The sequence below is a fragment of the Haliotis rufescens genome, unplaced genomic scaffold (assembly GCF_023055435.1).
Source record: "Haliotis rufescens isolate VD_foot unplaced genomic scaffold, xgHalRufe1.0.p SCAF_8, whole genome shotgun sequence".
Lineage (NCBI taxonomy): Eukaryota > Metazoa > Mollusca > Gastropoda > Lepetellida > Haliotidae > Haliotis > Haliotis rufescens.
The window spans coordinates 40,718,668-40,743,162 of record NW_025964372.1 but is presented as its reverse complement, the minus strand read 5'-3'; the positions used below and the strand labels follow the sequence as shown (position 1 = coordinate 40,743,162).

At 42.6% G+C, this 24,495-nt stretch overlaps 1 protein-coding gene across 1 annotated transcript; it reads right to left on the bottom strand.

Annotated features, from left to right (window-relative positions):
- Positions 1 to 24,495, bottom strand: LOC124151081 (sodium/glucose cotransporter 4-like). The gene is made up of 16 exons (XM_046523383.2): positions 24,311 to 24,495; positions 21,135 to 21,269; positions 19,399 to 19,470; positions 17,700 to 17,804; positions 17,011 to 17,070; positions 16,037 to 16,141; positions 13,570 to 13,675; positions 12,338 to 12,418; positions 10,419 to 10,627; positions 8,963 to 9,098; positions 7,681 to 7,788; positions 6,661 to 6,811; positions 4,945 to 5,113; positions 3,785 to 3,997; positions 2,019 to 2,121; positions 1 to 1,107 (listed from the first exon to the last, which is right to left on the bottom strand). The coding sequence occupies exons 2-16, from the start codon at positions 21,240 to 21,242 to the stop codon at positions 908 to 910; spliced, it is 1,926 nt and encodes a 641-aa protein (XP_046379339.2). The 5' UTR covers positions 21,243 to 21,269; positions 24,311 to 24,495; the 3' UTR covers positions 1 to 907.

The following is a 24,495-nucleotide window of genomic DNA, read 5'->3' as shown; positions in this document are numbered from 1 at the left end:
TCGTTGTAGACCAACAGACAGCAGGTCAGAGACACGTCAGTATATTGTCGTTGTAGACCAACAGACAGCAGGTCAGAGACACGTCAGTATATTGTCGTTGTAGACCAACAGACAGCAGGTCAGAGACACGTCAGTATATTGTCGTTGTTGACCCACAGACGGCAGGCCAGAAATACGTCAGACGTATTGCCTTTGTAGACCCACAGACAGCAGGTCAGAGACACGTCAGACGTATTGTCAGCGAAGACCTACAGACACACTTGGGTCAAGCTCTAACTTCTATAAACGGGAAACATGCCCGAAATTCCATGCACAGTATATTTCAGCTGGTGTGGTATATATTGTGGAAATCATTGTTAAACCTCGGTGGCACTGCAAGTGCCAATTGTTTTGCTCAGGGACCGACCATTCAAAGTTCTGGAGGAGGGGAAGAGCAGTGTTGGAAACAGTAAAAGAGTTTTGCCTTCAAAACATAAATTCTGTGTATTGTAGAACAACATGTAAGGGAGTCACAAATCACTATTTATCAGATCAACAGATTTATCAGGTTTGCTAAACCTGAGGATAAGTTTTTACAGTATCTTTGGGAACAGCATTTCCCTTCCCAGAATATGAAATGGTAGGACCCTTATAACGTATTACTATTCAGCAAATAGCACAAGTTGATATTAAATAACTTCTTATCACACGAAAAACATGTTTCTGAAGATCAAGGCTAAAACACAAATGAACAAATGAATAACGGCGCATTCTGCCTAATTGTGTAAAATAAACTTCATAGGAACTGTTCAGGCTGTCCACTGACAAGTAAAATCCAAATAGGGCGGGTACTATTTCGGCGAGTCAGGCGCGGTATTCCCGCATCCCAAACTACCACCATCGCTAAATTCAGTCGCCCTTATTTAAACTAGTGGTAGAAACCTATGATAAAGGCAGTTATGCCTAAGAGAATCACTGCATTTATGTCAAGTAATAATTTGGTTCTTGGCTTCTCCTTGATGGAGGTCAACTTTGCTTGGATGGCCTTCGACTCATCTTCAGAGAGCTTGTCTGGTCGCTTCTGTAGGCCGCAGCACGTTTCCAGTCTTGACAGCCATTTTGGTGTCCCTGAAACATGCAACACACCATTTTCTTCATGGTTGGGAGTTCTTCCAGGCCTCCAAATTCATTGCATGGGTGCCAATGGCATGGCTAGAATCTCATAGTACGGTTAAAAAACCGTTTCCGGAGCAACAGCTAACAAATAATATATTTGAAACAAAACCTTTTATGGTATGAAGCCAGTGGAACGTCTAAACAGCTTGATGCTGCTCTGTGGCACATTACAAAAAACACCTTTTCTATCCTGTGATGGAGTGGTCGGTCATTTTGGGTCTGTCTCCACAAACCACAGGACAACTGAGTGAGTGAGTGTGTTGGGTTTAACGCCGCTTTTAACATTATTCCAGTCATATCACGGCGTGTCAGCTTAATGTGGGCGGAAAAGCGCGAAGTGATGCAGGTCTCAGACGTTTACCACTTCGGTGAAACCCACGAGCACGGGTATGGTGCTGACAAACCTAGAAACATAATCGGGGCGAACCGGGATTCGAACCCACAATCATAGGTTTCTGGCGTGCCCAAGGGACGCAACTCTGCACAGCGAATCGCGGCGCCTTAGACGACTGGGCCACCCGTGCCCCCACAGGACAACTGAAGGTTCTTGGGGACAAATATCACTAGCATTGGTAAGGTGCTGAATGACAAATAAAGATAATATTTGGAGCCAACTGTCAGCTGATTCTACCAAGGCTAAAACACTGCCCCGGAGCTACGATGTATTATATTTACAATGAATGAATTTGTTTTAATCAGCAGATATAGATTTGAGCTGTGCTTCTGTCCGGGCCACAAACCAGAAACAGACAGAAGTCTGACGTAAAAGATTGAGATTATTTTTTTGAAATGGTGTATATAATCCATATATTATGTTTATCTTTATTTGACGAGATGAAGTATGCTGGAAAACATAATATTACCGTTTCCATTGTTTGGATCATCGCCGACGTCAGCTTCTTCTTCGTCATCAGTGAGATCGGGCAGTGTTACGTCATTTCTGGTCCACCACGTGACCCGGTGTAACTAAAGTATAAATACAACACTTGATTGGAAACTCTTAGAGATAAATGAAGGTCATGTACATAGTTTTGAGTGAGTGTGCTTTTTTAAGGATGGAGAGGATCATATTCCCCTTCCGATTCTCTGCGTTCATTCTCTGTACGAGAGTGCTAATTTAATTCCTGGCTTCCATTTGTCCATTGCTAATCACCTATCAACGTTCATTAACTGCTTGTTTTCCTTGCAATTTGCGAATATCTGGTGTCATCACTGATTTATAGACCTACAGGTGATAATCTACGTCCGCTCAATAGTACTCCAATTCCTACTCTATCTGGATGCCCTGACCAAGGGCGCTACTTGACATTGACATTATTCCTAAGATTAAGAAAAGACAAATATTTTCGAAGTGATTCAAAGTTTTTAGTCCACTCGCCCAAGTACTTCTATATACTTTGAGTGCAAACGTCATGGTTTTCTAACTCGAACGAGAACTATTTTAAAGGCTTATCCCACTGACTAAGATGCAGCGCTATTTTTATACTACCACATCTGAGCGTTTCATGTTACTGCATTAAGGAGAGTTACTTGAAACTGTGTAGCCTGTACGCCTCTATCCTTGTAAGAGCAAATGTTTGCAGTAATACGTATCTTTACTGTGGTAATCTGTCTTTTTGTTTGCCTGTCAGGGATGAAATGATCCTATCGTTATATGATCGACAAGGTCGTCTGCTATTCATCTGTGTGAAGCAAAATAAGAACAGCGATCTGATTGGATACCGCGTTTTCATTATAAGGGACACAACTCGTGTTCTACACCAGGTGGCACCACGATCAAGGCCCGAAAATTAGGTTTGAAATAACAAGGGTGGAAACAGGCGAGTGATACATTCTAGTGGACACACGATCATGCCTCGGAAAGACAACAAGAATTGGGCTTCTCCTTGTACCCATCTGGGAAATCGAAAACGGGCTTTCGGCGTGACTGACAAGAGAATGCTCTATCCTCCAGACTGATCATAAAGGATAAGGGACTATGTACCACGAACATGTACCTTCGACCGGGAGCGTCTCTCAGTCAGGAGACTCAGACTGATCATAAAGGATAAGGGAATATGTACCACGAACATGTACCTTCGACCGGGAGCGTCTCTCAGTCAGGAGACTCAGACTGATCATAAAGGATAAGGGAATATGTACCACGAACATGTACCTTCGACCGGGAACGTCTCTCAGTCAGGAGACTCAGGCCGATCATAAAGGATAAGGGACTATGTACCACGAACATGTACCTTCGACCGGGAACGTCTCTCAGTCAGGAGACTCAGGCCAATCATAAAGGATAAGGGACTATGTACCACGAACATGTACCTTCGACCGGGAGCGTCTCTCAGTCAGGAGACTCAGACTGATCATAAAGGATAAGGGAATATGTACCACGAACATGTACCTTCGACCGGGAGCGTCTCTCAGTCAGGAGACTCAGACTGATCATAAAGGATAAGGGAATATGTACCACGAATATGTACCTTCGACCGGGAGCGTCTCTCAGTCAGGAGACTCAGGCTGATCATAAAGGATAAGGGAATATGTACCACGAACATGTACCTTCGACCGGGAGCGTCTCTCAGTCAGGAGACTCAGGCCGATCATAAAGGATAAGGGAATATGTACCACGAACATGTACCTTCGACCGGGAGCGTCTCTCAGTCAGGAGACTCAGGCCGATCATAACAACGCCTGACACTGCCGTCTCTATGGCAGCTACGTACAGGAAGTGGATCTTCAGGAAGTAGATGCGGTTGTCTTCCTCGCCGCAAGGTGGCGTTGGGTACACAAACGCCAGGATGAGACGCGAAAACCCGACCGCTTGTCCAGCCAACATGCCGAAAAATGCAGCCTGCAAAAGAAACGGACAGCAACATATAAATAATACATCTGAAAAATGAAGCACCGCTAACTTTATATTTGCATATAAAATTATATCATTTTTTAAAATCGATTACTATTTGTAACAGGTTTGTTTTTGTTTATACCTTATACGACAATACAGAAACCGATATCGATTATGTATCGACATCATTTGCAACTTTTTCGAGTTAATATTTCTTTTCCCTCTACTTTCAATGACTTAATTTGCAACTTGAAATCGTAGAAAATGACCCAGTCCTTGGACCAACTGGAGGAACATATTATGCTCTTATACATACTTTTCAGCAGGTGTGGGTGTATTAGTATATTCTCAAAATGGGGTCATTGTGATATGTAGATATTTACGCAAGATACATGGAAGGTCGGAATATAAGAGAGTATATAGTAGGAGCAGTGCTTAATGTTTTTCAGGTGTATATATCATCGATGGGCCGGACAAACCTTGTCATCTCACTGCCTACTCCTGTTAATGCCATCAGACTGTCGACATCAATTTAATGTTGAAACGACGTCAAATAATGTCTAAGACGTCATTAACAGTACACAACATCACTGTAAAATAGTTACGCTTGTTTTAAAATTTTAAGACTATCAGATTAGGATGGCTGGGGATACCAATAACATCTCGGTTTCAACAATTCAAGGAATTTTTTTTCGGATCGTGTCAATCAGGTACCTATATGATTTTCGAAAGGAGGGTGTTTCAAGCACCAACCCGTCGTCCAATCCAATAAACCTGTAGCGGTCTTATTATATCTGAGTACACTGATGAATTCGAACCACGGATCCGAGATCGGACGCCTTGTCCACATGACCAAAAAGGTTCACCCCGTCAGCAAGGTACGGATGCCATCTTATGGATGACTCCACGCCCTGTAACACATTCATGCTACACTCATGGTGTCTGCTACTCACAGGCTCTGTTGTCCCCTTCCAGAAGAAGCCCATGATGAAGACCATGGCCCACGGGGGCCCGACCGCCGACATCAGCATCTGCCAGTACTGCCACAGCTGGTCCCCTTGTGCTGCCTGCATGATGGGAATCCACATGATCGCCAGACCAACTAGCACAATGACGACCACCCTGGAAAAGACAGGCATGAGATTTCTTGAAAGACGTAATATGTTGACCAATGTCAACGGATCGAAATCAGAAGTGGCTCCAGACTTTGGACTCTTTATTATCTGTCCAGTCGGTGTTATCCACCGACACAGATTCCATTGGGCGTAAAAGGTACAATAGTGGTGATCCTCTACATGAATGGATCTCTGAAAAAAAGTAAAGAAGTCCCGCCCTACTAAAAACGCCTCGCAATTGCGATCCGATCGCTATCAAAGGTTCGCCTAGTCACGATGGGGCCGCGATTTTATATGTTATATTTTATTTGCCGTGCCACATCGTTATCGGCGTCAGTTTTTTTTTTTTGCAGTGTGTGTTTTGTACACACGTGGTTTCAACATATACTATTTGTGAAGTGGAACACTTGCTTCGACCGTTACGTAGCATCTCACGTCAAGTTAATATTTCCATACAGCCGAACATTTATATACAGTATTGGTCATCCAAATGTCGTCTTTTATATTCCGCGCGGAACATTTACAGACAGTATTGTTCATCCAAATCTCGTCTTTCATATGCCGCGCTGAACGTTTACACACAGTATTGTTCATCCAAATGTCGTCTTTCATATTCCGCGCTGAACGTTTACACACAGTATTGTTCATCCAAATGTTATGTTTCATATTCCGCGCTGAACATTTACACACAGTATTGTTCATCCAAATGTCGTCTTTCATATTCCGCGCTGAACATTTACACACAGTATTGTTCATCCAAATGTCGTCTTTCATATGCCGCGCTGAACATTTACACACAGTATTGTTCATCCAAATGTCGTCTTTCATATGCCGCGCTGAACATTTACACACAGTATTGTTCATCCAAATGTCGTCTTTCATATGCCGCGCTGAACATTTACAGACAGTATTGTTCATCCAAATGTCGTCTTTCATATGCCGCGCTGAACATTTACACACAGTATTGTTCATCCAAATGTCGTCTTTCATATGCCGCGCTGAACGTTTACACACAGTATTGTTCATCCAAATGTCCTCTTTCATATGCCGCGCTGAACATTTACACACAGTATTGTTTATCCAAATGTCGTCTTTCATATGCCGCGCTGAACATTTACATATTGTATTGTTTATCCAAATGTCGTCTTTCATATTCCGCGCTGAACATTTACACACAGTATTGTTCATCCAAATGTCCTCTTTCATATGCCGCGCTGAACATTTACAGACAGTATTGTTCATCCAAATGTCGTCTTTCATATTCCGCGCTGAACATTTACACACAGTATTGTTTATCCAAATGTCCTCTTTCATATATCGTGCTCAGCATTTTACTTGCGGAATTGTCACGATATGACTGAAATATTACCGATGCGACGTTAAATACGCGCGTCCGATGTAAAGTCACCGACTTTGATATTCTGGTGGAAAACTGTACTATTCTGTACGGCTCTTCCTTGTATGCTTGTATTAAGTGACCGAAACAATTTCCTGTCTCCAACAAAACACCCAGACACACCCAATCCCCAACACCGTACTCTTCTCAATACGCACCTTCCAACAATGAGCAACTCGAAATCCTTGGCCTGCTTCCTGTATCTCCTCCACAAGTCCATGGTGAAGATGCTACTGGCAGAGTTGAACACTGACGTCAGTGTACTCATCACTGCTGCGAACAGCGCAGCCAGCATCAAGCCTCTCAGACCTACAGCGTGTGAGTGAATTGGCCTTTACGTCGTAGAGAAATATACTATCAATATCACGGCGAGGGACAACAGAATTGTGGTTCACATATTGTACCCATGTGGAGATTCACCAGGCCGATACGACCCGTGAAGATCCGGGGTAGAATAGGTCTTCAGCAACCTGTGCTTGCCGTAAAAGGCGACTACGCTTGTCGTAAGAACGGGATCGGGTGGTCAGGCTCGCTGACTTGTTTGATGCATGTCATCGTATCCCAATTGCGTTGATCGATGCTCATGATATCAGCAGTAGATTGTTTGTTCCAGTCTCGATTATTTACAGACCGCCGTCATGTAGCTGGAATATTGCTGAGTGTGGCGTTAAACAACAAACAAACAAAAACAAACAAAAAAACCAGTCTCTATCAACAACCCCATCAATAAATGGTCGGTATAAACAGTTTATCTGGCAACGTGATACTACTTAGAACGGATACGCTTAGGTTGATGTTGATTTTGTTTAACGCCGCACTCAGCAATATTCCAGCTGTATGGCAGCGATGTGAAAATAATCGAGTCTGAACCAGACAATCCAGTGATTCACATTGTGAGCATCGATCTACGCAATTGGGATACGACGAATGCATGAACCAAGTCAGCAAGCCAGACCACCCGATCCCGTTAGTCGCCTCTAACGACAAGCACAGTCGCCTTTTACGGCAAGCATGGGTTGTTGAAGACCTATACTAACCCGGATCTTCACATGTCGGTTCCGCTTAGGGGTTTCTCTATTAATTTCAAATCTTAATTATTCAATACAAATAATAAATACAACAAATAATTTGCATCACAAACTCTATTTCAGGATTGTTGATGACGGCAATGGGCTTACCTGGGCCGAGGATCCTGACGACGAGTAGTGGGTATGCTATATTTGAACATCCGGTTGGATTATCACAGATACACTTGCATACCTCAGGATCCGCGCACGCAACTTCGTCTGAAACAGTCATGACCATATACATGCTTTCATTCAGTAAGTAGGGGGCACGGGTGGCCTAGTCGTCTAAGGCGCCGCGTGCAGAGTTGCGTGCCTTTGCCAGGCCAGAAACCCTTGCTCGTCGGTTTCACGGAAGTGGTAAACGTCTGAGACCTGCATCACTACGGGCTTTCCTCCCACATTAAGCCGACACGCCGTGATATAACTGGAATAATGTTAAAAGCGGCGTTAAACCCAACTCACTCACTCACTCACTCACTCACTCACTTACTTACTCATTCAGTAAGAAACATTTCATTAGTAGGATGCATTGGATACACAATATAATCCTGAGAAACAATGAGTTAAAATACAATGTCTTTTTAATATGAAGTTTTTAGTTTATCCCGAGCTTGTATTCTGTATGTTATCACTGACGGACTACTTCCACATTCCCGTGGATACCGCTGGGAATTCCCTGGCACGAATGTCTATAGAAGCGTTGTTAGGATCAATTAGCCTTCAATCTGGAACTCGTTATTTTGCATACATGTATGCGACCTCCGTGCAGTTTGGCCTTCACGTTTTGAAGGTTTACACAAAGTGAAAGTCATTTCGTAAATTCATGATTCATGTATATCAATCTTATAGTTCACAATATTTCACAATGACGCCTATTACAATTCAGAGATAGAATTGAAATGGGGCGCAGTCCCTCTTTACTAGCCACATCTCTTGGACAAAGATGATTATTTCTACCCTGCCTGGCGCTCGCACATAAACACGCACACATGCGTACATGCAAGTCGCTATATAAATGCAGCAATCCTGAACGCGATTTTAAAGCACATTTCACCTCACCTCACCGCACCTTACTTCAGCTCACCTCACAGCACCTCACCTCACCTCACCGCACCGCACCGCACGTCACCTTACCTCAGCTCACCCCACCTTACCTCACCTCACCGCACCTCACCTCACCTCACCCCACCCCACCCCACCTCACCTCACCCCACCGCACCTCACCTACGCCCCGCTTGTGACATGCCTGTGAGGACATTGTCTCCTGGTATGTGTTTCCATAGATGTGTGTACAGTAACCCCATTAGTAAGATCGGCGCTGGTCGAGATATACTAGTGGACCGAGTGCGGTTAGTGTTAGTCGACTGTGTAAGAGTGTGACGATCCGAGTTACCTGGGTAGAGAATCCTTGCTACCATCCCTGGCACCATGAACAAAAAGAAGGGGAGGATCTTCAGGTACCCCGCCAATATAGACCCGCCCTTAGCGTGGGACAGATTCTTAGCTGCAAGCGACCGTTGTACCATGATCTGCAAGAAATCATACAACATTCTTGACAGACCGTTGTACCATGGTCTGCAATATACCATACAACATTAGCCAGAGACGTTGTACCATGATCTGCAATAAAGCATACACTATTAGCAAGGGACCGTTGTACCATGGTCTGCCATAGAGCATACAACATTTGCCAGAGAAGTTGTACCATGATCTGCAATAAAGCATACAACATTATTGACAGAACGTTGTACCATGGTCTGCAATATACCATACAACATTAGCCAGAGACGTTGTACCATGATCTGCAATAAAGCATACACCATTAGCAAGGGACGGTTGTACCATGGTCTGCCATGCAACATTAGTAAAGGACACTTGTACCCTGATCTGCAAACATTGTTTGGTCATTCCTTTCACGCAAAAGAATTGTATGGCTTGTAGTGGTGAGTGAAACATACATTGTATGGTCTTTCCGTTCGTACAAAACATTGTATGACTTGTAGTAGTGAGTGAAATACAGTTTGTCTCCATCTCAAATCCCATGAAGGTATCAACATTTGCTGTAAAGAAAGTTGACGAATCCATGGCATTATCATAGCTAGTCTACAGAAAATTAGTTTTTGTCATTCTGAAAGAAAATGATTCTTGTATTCAATTTCAGAGGTTTATTTTCATTTTTGTTTCCTGTTAAAAGTTTTCTATATGGAAAACGAATCACAATTCCAACAATGTCGTCATGATTGTTATACATGAAAACAAGGACGTCAGTTGAGAAACAACGACCGCTCCCAAAAAATAAATAATGAATAAGTGGGGTAAGTGAGTATTGTTCCATGTCCCTTGTAGCAACATTCCAGCAATATCACGCTTGGGGACACCAGAAATGAGCTTCAAACATTGTACCCATGTGAGGAATCAAACCTTGATCTTCGGCGTGACGGGCGAACACTTTAGTGAGTGAGTGAGTATGGTTTTACGCCTCTTTTAGCAATATTCCAGCAATATCACGCTTGGGGACACCAGCAATGATCTTCACACATTGTACCCATGTCGGGAATCGAACCCGGGTTTTCCGCGTGACGAGCGAACGCTTTAACCACTAGGCTACCCGACCGCCCCTAGCGAACACTTTAACCACAAGGCTACTCCACCGCCCCATAACAAATAAGATGTGATGATTGAAGTGAACAAAGGGAAAACATACGGATTGACGTGGCTCTTTACCAACATTCAAGTCACATGACGGAAAGGACAAACGTTACTCTTTCCAATATGGATTCCTTTCAGTGCTGGCCGAGGTCCAATTATTGGACTGAGTCGAGCCGAATGTATTTGATAATTTTTTGTACCTGATCCGAACACCAGAACCAGATGTCGCCGGGGATGTTGAAGATCATAGTTCCTGGCCAGGGGTAGTCGGACTCGAGGGGGTCCCGGAGGAGGCTGAAGGAGTCGGCCCGGGGGATGCCGCATGTCGTGTTGCCATATATGGTCGTGTTAGGGATTGCTCGCATGAACTTTGTCTCCAGCTTGTCGTAACCTCCTATCTCTGAGATACCTTCAACAGTAGAGTGAGTTGGGGAGTAAGATAAAAATAAAGTGACAAAACCCTTTCCATATCCAATAGAAATATCTAAGCAGAGTCGAGAATACGATTCCGACTATAACATGAGCATGTGTTCTTGAATCACTTTCAAATAGAGTTGATACCAGGTGTTCGCGAAAAGTTGAGCGTATCCTGCCCCATGGGTGGCACCTGTCACAAACACATGCAAAGGCAAGTCAATTGTTCACCTGAACAAAAACACTGGAACATATGGTACAAGTCAAAATAGGTAATTGTATCGGACATCATTTTTGTCACTGATGCGTCAACTTTGGATATGTCCTAAACATGTCTACCATAAAACTTTTTGAAAGCTTAACTGAGGCCTTTAATGTTGAAACCTTGATCAAACAACTTCTGAGCAATAGTCGGATGACGCACTCCAGAATATACTGGGAAAGTACAGTTTGAAGCGGGCTTACCTTATTCCAGAATATACTGGGAAAGTACAGTTTGAAGCGGGCTTACCTTAGTCCAGAATATACTGGGAAAGTACAGTTTGAAGCGGGCTCACCTTAGTCCAGAATATACTGGGAAAGTACAGTTTGAAGCGGGCCTACTTTAGTCCAGAATATACTGGGAAAGTACAGTTTGAAGCGGGCTCACCTTAGTCCAGAATATACTAGGAAAGTACAGTTTGAAGCGGGCTTACCTTATTCCAGAATATACTGGGAAAGTACAGTTTGAAGCGGGCTCACCTTAGTCCAGAATATATTTGGAAAGTACAGTTTGAAGCGGGCCTACTTTAGTCCAGAATATACTGGGAAAGTACAGTTTGAAGCGGGCTCACCTTAGTCCAGAATATACTAGGAAAGTACAGTTTGAAGTGGGCTTACCTTATTCCAGAATATACTGGGAAAGTACAGTTTGAAGCGGGCCTACTTTAGTCCAGAATATACTTGGAAAGTACAGTTTGAAGCGGGCTCACCTTAGTCCAGAATATACTGGGAAAGTACAGTTTGAAGCGGGCTTACCTTATTCGAGAATATATTTGGAAAGTACAGTTTGAAGCGGGCCTACTTTAGTCCAGAATATACTGGGAAAGTACAGTTTGAAGCGGGCTCACCTTAGTCCAGAATATACTGGGAAAGTACAGTTTGAAGCGGCCTTACCTTATTCCAGAATATATTTGGAAAGTACAGTTTGAAGCGGGCTTACTTTAGTCCAGAATATACTGGGAAAGTACAGTTTGAAGCGGGCTCACCTTAGTCCAGAATATACTGGGAAAGTATAGTTTGAAGCGGGCTTACCTTATTCCAGAATATATTTGGAAAGTACAGTTTGAAGCGGGCTCACCTTAGTCCAGAATATACTGGGAAAGTTCAGTTTGAAGCGTCTTTAAACGGCGACCGAAAAGAATCACCTAGTGTTCCTTCTTATATTTGGGTCAATGTGGGGATTGACTTAAAAAACATTAAAAATTAAATTATCATTTATTTTTGTCTAGAGCTAGTTGTAACTGTCGGGCAGCAAAGTTAAGGAGTAACAAAGGGTGATAGTGTGGATTCAGTTGAGACTGGTGCACTTATTAACCACCGAATCAGATTAACGCTTTATTTCAGTGAGTGAGTTTGGTTTAACGCCGCCTTGACGTGTGCCACTTAGGAGAAACCCCCGAGCACGGGTATTTACCTCTGAACAGCACTGGAAGACGAGACCTACCTCTAAACAACAGGAAGAAGGCCCCTCCCGTCAACACGATGGTCTGTAGGGTGTCCGTGAACATTACCGCCGTCAGCCCACCTGTCACACACCGTCACAAAGTATCTCAGTAAGCGTCATATGATAAAGAATGGATGAGTGAGTAAGGTTGATTATCTTTTAATTTAACATTGCTAATATTTTGATATATGAGCTTAATACGAGAGGAAAGCAGGAAAGTCCAGTCAAGCTGACAGGCGAAATATCATAACTGCGGATCAAACAGCAAACATAGTCCATAGACTATTAGGCAACTTAACCCCCAAGTGATAGAAAACTATTGAAACATTTTATATGATAAGTGAAATAATAATCTCTTACTCTGAAGATCAACGAATGTATCTGTTCATATGTTAACTGTCAAACAGATATGAACAACATATGTTTCCATATGCGGTTATTGTTGAGTATTCGATGCCCGCTTATTTCATTTGCGAGCATATGCGTTTATCGGAGATTCCAAATCAAATATGCAATAACAACCACGATTCTAAAAGAGACGTCTATTGACGTTATTAATACAACAGTTAAAAGTAAATTTGAAAAGCAAATTAATAAAATAATATATATGTGTAGTAGACATGACGTCACTCCTAAATAAAATCTCGGCGTAAGCTTCCATGACAACCGAACGGCCAGGTACGTAGAAGGCAGAAAAGATCTCTCCGTATAAATTTGTCTGTATAAATGTAATTCAGACTGAATATAAAATATATTACAACACTTCATCTTCAACAATATTGGACTGACAAACATAATGGAAATTTTACACTTATATTTTCTCGAGAAAATATCCATAGGGCGTATAATCATTAGTCACGTGTTTCAACCAATTTGATTTAGGCACATTTATTTTACTCTGATGTTTTAATCTCTTAAATGAGAAATCGACTATTATGTTTATATATTCACAAGCTATATATTCACCTAAATTAGGACATGTTACATTCACAGGGTGAGTGAGTTAATCACGTTCTATGCAGTCTGGTTCCATACCACGGTGAAAGCGGTGAATTGGCTTCGCAACATGTTACAATTTGGGCATCGAACCCTAATTAGATGCGTATCCGGTGAACGCATTTAAGATTAGCTACTTCACCTACCTTTTAGAAAGAAAGGTCTTTGTAGCAGTATTGTATTGTCAACTAAAACTAATGATCAACGTACAGTTCTGTTATTTATTTACAGGTTACCTGTCATGGTGAAGGCTGCTGAGAAGACCAGGACGAGAATCCCAGAGGCATACATACTCCACCCCAGCAGTAGCTGAACAAACACGGCCCCAGCGTACATCTCCACCTTCAAACATATAGCGTTGGCATACATCTCCACCTTCAAAACATACAGCGTAGGCATACATCTCCACCTTCAAACATACAGGGTAGGTTTACATCTCCGCCTTCAAACATACAGTGTAGGTATTCATCTCCACTTCAAACATATAGTGCAGGCATACATCTCCACCTTCAAATATACAGTGTAGGCATACATCTCCTCCTTCAAACATACAGGGTAGGTTTACATCTCCGCCTTCAAACATACAGTGTAGGTATTCATCTCCACCTTCAAATATACAATGTAGACATACATCTCCACCTTCAAATATACAGTGTAGGCACACATCTCCTCCTTCAAATATATAATGTAGACATACATTTCCACCTTCAAATATACAGTGTAGGCATACATCTCCACCTTCAAACATACAGTGTAGGCATACATCTCCTCCTTCAAACAGACAGTGTAGGCATACATCTCCACCTTCAAATATACAATGTAGACATACATCTCCACCTTCAAACATACAGTGTAGACATACATCTCCACTTCAAATATACAGTGTAGGCATACATCTCCACTTCAAATATACAGTGTAGGCATACATCTCCACTTCAAATATACAGTGTAGGCATACATCTCCACTTCAAATATACAGTGTAGGCATACATCTCCACTTTCAAATATACAATGTAGACATACATCTCCACTTCAAATATACAATGTAGACATACATCTCCACCTTCAAATATACAGTGTAGGCATACATCTCCTCCTACAAACAGACAGGGTTGGCACACATCTCCACCTTCAAACATACAGTGTAGGCATACATCTCCACCTTCAAACAGACAGGGTAGGCATACATCTCCACCTTCATACATACAGTGTAGGCATACATCTCCGCCTTCAAACAGACAGGGTAGGCATACATCTCCACCTTCAAACGTACAGTGTAAGCATACGTCTCCACCTTCAAACATATAGTGTAGGAAAACATCTCCACCTTCAAATAAACAGTGTAGGCATACATCTCCACCTTCAAACAGACAGTGTAGACATACATCTCCACTTCAAACATACAGCGTAGGTATAAATCTCCACTTTCAAATATACAATGTAGACATACATCTCCTCCTTCAAATATACAGTGTAGGCATACATCTCCTCCTTCAAACAGACAGTGTAGGCATACATCTCCACCTTCAAACAGACAGGGTAGGCATACATCTCCACCTTCATACATACAGTGTAGGCATACATCTCCGCCTTCAAACAGACAGGGTAGGCATACATCTCCACCTTCAAACGTACAGTGTAAGCATACATCTCCACCTTCAAACATATAGTGTAGGAAAACATCTCCTCCTTCAAATAAACAGTGTAGGCATACATCTCCACCTTCAAACAGACAGTGTAGACATACATCTCCACCTTCAAACATACAGCGTAGGTATAAATCTCCACTTTCAAATATACAATGTAGACATACATCTCCTCCTTCAAATATACAGTGTAGGCATACATCTCCTCCTTCAAACAGACAGTGTAGGCATACATCTCCACCTTCAAATATACAATGTAGACATACATCTCCACCTTCAAATATACAGTGTAGGCATACATCTCCTCCTACAAACAGACAGGGTTGGCACACATCTCCACCTTCATACATACAGGGAAGAAGTACATCTCCACCTTCAAACAGACAGGGTAGGCATACATCTCCACCTTCATACATACAGGGAAGAAGTACATCTCCACCTTCAAACATACTGGGTAGGTATAGATCTCCACCTTCAAACATACAGGGTAGGTATACATCTCCACCTTCAAACATATAAGATAGAAGTACATCTCCTCCTTTAAGCATACGGTGAATTACATCTCCACCTTCAACTATACAGTTCAGGGTTCCAAACATATGTGGGGTCTTTTCCATTCTCAGTCGTCATGGAGACATAAACGTGGGGCACTGGGGATATATATTGTCCCGGAATCTCCATGGATTCACAGACATGGGGTACTTGGGATTTTTTCCATCCCGGGATCTCCATGGAGACACAGACGTGGGGTACAAGGGATTTATTCTCTCCCGGAATCTCCATGGAGACAGAAATATGGGGTACTTGGGATTTATTCTCTCCCGGAATTTCCGTGGAGACACAGACATGGGGTACAAGGGATTTATTCTCTGCCGGAATTTCCTTGAAGACACAGACATGGGGTAGTGGGGATTTATTCTGGCCCGGATTCTCCATGGAGACAGAAATATGGGGTACTGGGGATCTATTCTCTCCCGGAATCTCCATGGAGACACAAACATGGGGTACTGGGGATTTATTCTGCCAAGGGTTTACTGCGTGTATCAATGACTCATACCGATATCTTGGTGATGATGTACAGCACTATAGACAGCAGAGACAAGTACACCCTCAGCCTCGTTCTGCCGTATCGCTTCTTCAGGTACTCGGGCATAGTAAACACCTGGAAACAGTTCAAACATTAGGCAGGTCACACCAGGGTTAACTGTAAGGTGACGTATGGGATACTAGCGTAAACACAATTTCATACCACCACACATCAAAACCGCACCAATGTTCTGCAAAACGATCATATTTCTTAAATATTTTTCTTTCTTTTTAAGCAGCAGAATAATTGCACTTGTACCAAGCAGACATAATTCAAAATTAACGTATCGTTTGTATTAGTTTCAACAAAATCAGTAAACGCACTATCGCGTCACTGGATTTTCTGGTTCATCGATCACTTGATTGTCTGGTTTGGTAACAGGCAGCTGTCGTATGGCAGGAGTACTGCTGTGCTGCGTCAGGTAATAAATACTTACGTTTTTATGCAAATTTGATAAAAGACGGTTCTAGCGGTAGGGCAGGACATGCGTACCCTTTTCGCGAACACCTGGCGTCATCACTGATTTTCAGTGGACCTTTCATAATATAATTTTCACAGCTATTCTGCATTTACGTCAATTTTTAATCTGTTTCGGCGCATAATCTAGACTGGTTATTCTCTTGCATTGACAATTTATACATTTTGACAGTTTACATAATATACAATTCTTTTATAAGAGTGTACTAGTCCGGAGCTTTGCCGGTTTTATAGTGCAAGCCGTTCATATTTGAACGTATTTTATGGTGACGCGGCCAGGGATCGAACGAACGACCTTTCGTTCTCGGGGTCGACGCTCTATCCACTACACCACGAGTTAACTCTAAGGACTTACAGTAATATACAAAGTATATTCTTGAGTAAGATAGATAAGCCAATCCGGGCGGTACCGTATTATCATGGATTCTGTGTAGTTTAAGCGTGTCTTGCTTGCAACAGTAACGTACCCCCGAGGCCGTGAACACCGGCACGAACACCCACGACAACATCAGGATGAAGGGAATAGCCTGTTGAGAAAGGTTAAAATATATACAACACAACTGTTGATAGGGATATTCCTATTATTCTACCTCATGTTTACGTATCGCTATGAACTGGTATTTGTGTGAGGTTATTGCGCACATATGTCGAGGAATGCTTTTTATATTATTATTACTATTATTATTAGTAGTATCATTATTATGCACCTAATTGATTTCTTAGTACATTGATGCCATTTGCCCGGAAAGTTTCCATATATCGATATCTCTCTCAAAAGCTGAGGTGTATACATATACATCATTTAAGTACAAAATGCTCTGAACTATAGACTCTAGATACTTTGATAATTACTTTTTTATGTTAAGATTTAGACATGTTTTAATATGAGTTGATGTTGATATTGGCAACAATATCCAAGCTATATCACACAAACCGGTAAATAATCTAGTGTGAACCACACAAACCAGTGATTGATAACATGAACACCGATTCATATCATCAGACTACGATGACATATGAGTAAGCCAAAGAACAGGTGTGGTGCTGATTAACCAATGATCGCAATCGGGTCAAATCTGGGATTCTAACCCACAACAAGCAGATCCTGACAAGGGTTGTATGTGTGTACAATGCTGTAGATATATGGGATTATTACATGCCACTCAAAGATCATGCCGCCGATTCCAGCAGCAGCCGCAGTCCCAGACAGGCCCACGAAGATAGGAGCTCCGATATTGCTGGCAAATATGGAGGCGCCAATCTGAAACATGGCATCATCAGTATCGTATTTCTTCGAGAAGACGTCGTGTAAAAACCAAATGGGAAGAAACTTGGGTTGGATCTCTAATAGATGCCGGGTCACCGAATCCTATAGAAATGCACGCCTGGGGCGATATTTAATGGGTTTGAACACCGTTGTGTCGAACTCTGATATGTCGAATCCTCGGTTTTGTCGAACTGATTGTCCTGTCTCAGGGAACAGACATGTACTGCAGTCTGCTGCTGTTCACGTACAATATCATTTTTGTATCTTTAAGGTTGTATGTGACATGTATATTAATATTTTTCGGATTTGACGAACACTTAATTAGAAGATAATTCTTCATTTTGTTCAGATCCCTTCTCGTTCGACACAACGGTTTTCGAGTGTACAGGTGATGCTCGAAATTACATTAACTTCGATAAACTTGGGTTTCAGTACACGAGAAGCTGTTTCTGAATTGACCTGTAGATCATATTATTTGAAAATGTTTAAAATGCATCGCCGGAGTTCAAACTCATTACCTCACCAAAGGAAAAAATGTGAGGGACCTTTTGTTTTACATTCATGAGTTTGGATAATTCGAAATATTTTCGTGAATTTAGAAATCGGTATAAATGCTAACAGGCGTACGAATGGTACGATTATTCAGTTGAAATGTTGTTTGGGTTTGACAACCAGTGACGACAAGCATATGTTCTGGACACCAATGCTAACACAGGGTTGCGTGTATGGTGCCAAATACACAGATGAAACGTATCAAGGGTCTGCATTTAGAGGTTCTTGACAGAGTTTGATCTTATACTTGAACCTATGGTTATTTTCTAAAGTGATGCACGAACAGACCTTAAAGACGTACATTGAAACCACTGTGGACTTATTTATAACAAGTTCTAAACATCTACATTTTACACTAATTGTAGCTGTACGTCTGTCTAACTAGCATGGAATATAAAGAAAACAAGAGATGTTACTTGTTGTATTAACATGCCCGATAATTGTATTTTAAACATAAATAAACCAGAGAGATTATACAGACATCCTGAATCGGCTTGTTGGGATGAAGAGGACCATCTGTAATAAAGATGCGTGCTTGGGTATACCTTTTGTTTGTTTCTTGTTTAACGCCGCACTCAGCAATATTCCAGTTATATGACGGCCGTCTGTGAATAATCGAGTCTGGTCCAGACAATCAAGTGACATCATGAGCATCGATCCACGCACAATTGGGATACAATGACATGCATCAACCAAGTCAGCGAGTCTGTCCGACTGATCCCGTTCGTCGCCTTTTACGTCAAGCATGGGTTGGTGAAGACCTATTCTAGTCCGGATCTTCACGGGTCCTGGGTATACCTAGGTGCCGTTGTACAAAGCTATCTTAGCACGAAGGTGATCGTAACACCCATACCTTGACATAGACTTACGACAGTCGTAGCGTTAAGGTTGTTTTGTACAACGGCACCCTGGACCAGTCACGAACTAGATATCAATGAATCACATTATGGTTAAGTTGTCAAACTAAATAAAGTAAAAAATCTTGATCTCCAAGAGCAAACGCGTTTTTTCAGCTTTTACATGTAGTTTGTCCTACCGGGAAAAATGTCATGCTCTTCCCCGCCAGGAAATAGCCAGTGGCGCTTGTCTTGCTGGCTCGCACCGTCGCCTGAAATGGGAAGACCGTGGTTGAAACCAATTCCGTCAGACATCCTTGAAATAATACCTCGCCATTTTAATTTATTCATACTGAAACTTTATCCATTTATATGTAGCAATAGTGTTCTTTCTAATATAGCATGGTTGTCACGGAAACGCCCCAAAACGACATGTTGCCTTACACTGTCATGTCCACAACATTGATTTTGAAAAACTGGAGATTTCAAGCTTTCCAATGATACCAAATACATGCTATACCTCAGATAGACCCGTTCCAAGTTATGACACAAGGAACCATTGCTCAAATTACTTTGCTTTATTTACTGAGGAAAGGTCAAAGTTTTTCTTTCATACACGATTTAGGAGACTTTAAGAACATTTATTGTACCTAAAAAAGTCGATATATTTATTTTAATATCATAGATACAAATATGAAATATCTCGATAGCCACATGTTGTCGTAGTACAAAGGCATTGAAAACTGTTCATTGTCATGTCACATAAGGCCACAAGATTGCGCTGAACTCAGTATCTCGTGTGATTGCCCCGGGCAGCAATCACGGCTCTGCATCTCATCGGCACTGACTGGATACATGTACGAATTCTGCCCTGCGGAATGCTGTGCCATTCTGCTTGGCCAGTAGTGGGAGTGTCTGCGGCATGTTCTGACGTTGACGTACACGTCGATCGAGTTCAACACGCACGCACGCACGCACGCACGCACGCACGCACACACACACACACACACACACACCATGACACTACCGCCACCGAATTTGTCGCATTCACGCACACAATGTGGGGCAAAACGCTCATTTGCACGACGATAAACACGTTGTCTTCCATCTCGCCGGTCAAGAAGACATCTTCTAAACCACGCTCGGATCCAGTTTCTCAAATTCCAAGGCTGTGAGGTATGGCACCAATTCAAGCGTCGATGGATCTGTTGCAAAACAGGGACGATAACTGATCTTCTGGGTCAGATTCCAGCCTCGCGACATTCTACGTAGCTGTGGTATTGTGGGACAGCCAAATGTAGCGATCCTGTGCAGGGGTGGTAACTCTTGGTCGGCCGGTTCTCGGACGGTCTGTAGTGGAATTGAACTATATGTATCGGTCACAAAGGCGGCAGATTGTGCCGTGGTGGCCATTGAAGTGGCGTGCAAGAGAAGACTGCGAGTCCCCTCTTTAGATACGTCCTATGGCGATATTCCGATCGGCAGCGCTGAGTCTCGGTATTTTCGAACTTGAAAAATGTTGACAATTAAATGACAAATTATTGGCTTATGCTTGCCTTTTTATAGCCACTACCACGAGTTACGAATGCCCTAACTTGCACGTGCATTTTGCTTTACTGTTTTCCTCAATGACATTTTTTTAACAAGTGTGAAAACAATGCCGTCAAAGACATTGCTAATCGACAATGGCTGCGTTTTGACGCACCGTTTGTCGAATATCAAGCCACCAACATTTTCCAATAGCATATATCCAATTTATATACCGGATGTTTTGTGTAGTCAGATTCAATGAACTACATTCTACCTGTGCGTTTCCTTTTTTTGAAGAGTGTATTATACATACAGGTGTTTAAAATTGAGCAAAGTGTTTGCCAACATACTGTATTGCTATTTACTGTAAATGATACAATGTTGACCTGCCCTGTTTAAATCTCACCCATATTCCAACCGCAAGAACCACCACAAAGTACAGCGTTATAGTGAGGATGTCACCCCAGTGTAACGAGGTCGTCGAGCTGATGCTCTGGCATACGGGCTCCGCCATGATACATCAACTGGTCTTCTTGAAAATCTGAAATAAACCAACAATATCAGATGAGGTATTTCAGTTGTTGTTGTTTTATATCTACAATGTGTGTATTCAAATTTAATTCCACCTCAAGGAGCCCATTGAGGATGACTAGTTGTTTACTAGGGTCAATGATCCAGGCTGATTGTGCATCGAGTACTCCGACGACGTAGACTATATTCATGCTATCAACGAAAGAACAAGCTCAAGGCGAATTTGAGATTCGAACCTCGAGGCGATTCGTTTCTTTGCATTCAACCCGAGATATATATAATGTGTTCAGCCTTGGGAATTTACTCACAAGTAATAAATCATTACGGGTATTGATATTTTTCAATATATACTCTTCAAAAAAAGAAACTTGACATAGATGTAAACCACTTTTTGCCAAATATCTAAAATAATTACATTAATTGAGAACCAAATAAGTCAAACAGAAAGATGATGTGTCTAAAATTCGCGAAAACACATGCAAAGCACATAAACGTAGCGTTTGGGGATCAATTTTACAGCTTCATCCAAACGCAACCGCCTGTAAAAACCGTGCAGCACAGGATCCTACATTTAGGCATGCAGGTCCCCCTGCTGAATGGGTATAAAAATCCACATAACGGCTGTTTATACAGTCCTTATAACGGCAGTAGAGGCGCTGACAGAATGCCAAGACTGAATGCAGCTCAACGGAACAATGTCATTGGGAGATTACAAGGTGGGTCAATTCAGGCCAGGAACTTTGGCGTATCCAGACAGACAATCTCCGCACTGTGGACCCGATACAAGGGTGACAACCCAAGCAGAAGATCGATACATCCGATTGCGACACCTCCGAGACCGCACTACCACAGCCACGTCTACAACCACACAGATACCTGGGGTACGCAGAATATCAGATCAAACGGTACGCGACAGACTGAGGGAGGCTGGACTTTTTGCACGAAGACCTGTTCGACGTCATGTATTGACCCCGCGTCATCTGGCGGACCGTCTGATTTGGTGCCAACAGAGGGATAGATGGGCACGTGCAAGGTGGAGAAAAGTACTGTTTCAGACGTTGGGATCTACAGACGTCGGGGTGAACGTTACGCCCCCAACTGTGTGCAGCAGGTTGTCCCATTTGGCGGCGGGAGTGTCATGGTATGGGCCGGAATTCATCACGGTGGTAGGACGCCTATCGTGCATGTGGCGGGTGCATTGGCAGGTGTGCGTTACAGATACTTGATCCTACAGCCTTACGTTCTTCCTAACGTCAACGTTCATGGCGGACAGTTCAAGCAGGACAACGCACGACCGCATATTGCACGTGTTTGTCAGGACTTCTTAAAGCACAACAACATCCAGACATAACCTTGGCGAGCCCGGTCACCAGATTTGTCCCCGATTGAGCATCTGTGGGACGAGTTGGATCGACGCGTTCGCAGAAGTAATCCACCGCCCCAAACACTTCCGGCGCTTCTTTATGCATTTCAGCATGAATGGCAGCACATCCAACAGCGTGTTATTGACAACTTCATTGCATCTATGGGTCGTCGGTGTCAAGCGGTGATTGATGCACGTGGTGGGCACAACCGATACTGACATTTTCTGTACCCCTGTGACATTAACTGTATCGTGTACGTGTGTCTGTCTAGGTGACACGATTAATGTTTTGAACATTGTGTACACTGATCTTCAAACAGTGTTTCAATTATGGTTTATGTGTCCTATTTTGAAACAATCGCATAATATTTCATTTTGAAAGTCAGTGTCAAGTTTCTTTTTTTGAAGAGTATATTTTTCCAGGTGGCTTTCAAATGACATCTGTTCATTTCATGCCCAGGTGTGTCACATGCCACATAAGTTCACATAAGTTTACGGCAGTGTGTAAGATACTACTCAAAAGAACGTCTTTGGAGTAGTGTATGTCTAAGTTTCAAGGAGCTAGACTTAGCGCTTTAGTCAATTGTCCACTGCAGTAGGAGGTGAGGTGAAATGGGGTTTAACGTCGCGTCCAAGATTATTGCACTTATATAGCGACGTGCATGTATGTGTATGTGTTTGTGTGGCTGCTTGTACTAGTCCGGACTGATGCCGATTTATAGTGCTAGCTCACTGAGATAGCATGCCGCAGTTTAACATGAATACCCCACTCAGACAGAGTATACTGACTCCGACCAGTCCTTGTTTTAGCCCCTTAATGCCGAGCGTCAGACAGGGTAACAACAAGTACCATCTTTTAACGTCTTTTGGTATGACGCGGCCGGGGATCGAACCCCGGACCTTCCGCTCTCCGGGCGGACGCTCTTCCACTAGACCACGGAGGCGGTCTCACTGCAGTAGGATTATATATGTGATGCCTGTGTTCGATGAGGGCCTTATTCCACAAAGCGATCGTAGCGCTAAGACTGTCGTAAGTCTATGTTAAAGTATAGGAGTTACGGTCGCCTTAGCCCTACGATCGCTTTGTGGAACGGGGTCCTGTAAACATATAGAAAGAAATACAGATACTCAAGATGAAAAAGCTCGATGGGTAATAAAGCAGTATTAATAGGCAAGATAGACACAATTTTTATGGAAGTATTAATAGGATTTTCATTTGTTTCATGTGTATTTGAACGCACGCAGCTCAAAGTGAATTGGGTAATGGTGATTAATTTTGCGTATTTTCGATTAATCTGCAGCTTACATGGAATTGGTAAATCAGCAGAAAAGTGCGTTACTCTACCATGCTTCATCGTTTTCTCTTAAACGATGATGATCAGCCATCCCATTGTAAACCTTAGGTCTTCAGCAACCCATACTTGTCATAAAAGGCGACTATGCTTGTCATAAGAGACGACTAACGGGATCGGGTGCATGTCATCGTATCCCAAATGCGTAGGTCGATGCTCATGATGTAAATCACTAGAATGTTTGGTCCAGACACGATTATTTACAGACTGAGTGCGGCGTTAAGCAACAAACAAATGAACAAACATGATTAACATACATGTACCACCTCGCCGCCGTAACAGCGCTATTTACACTGCAATAACGATGATGCATAAACTGATGCGTCTAATACTTACAGTTGTGGCAGCAACTTCAAGCAAACATAAATCTTCCTGTCTGATCAGAGGTTTACACCATATTCCAGGTTATACAAACTGACATTCTCTCATCTTCTCGTATCATTAATCCCCGGACAAAACAGGATACACGAGACGCTACATTACATATTCGTGACCTGGCCAAGTAACAGAGCACAGACTGG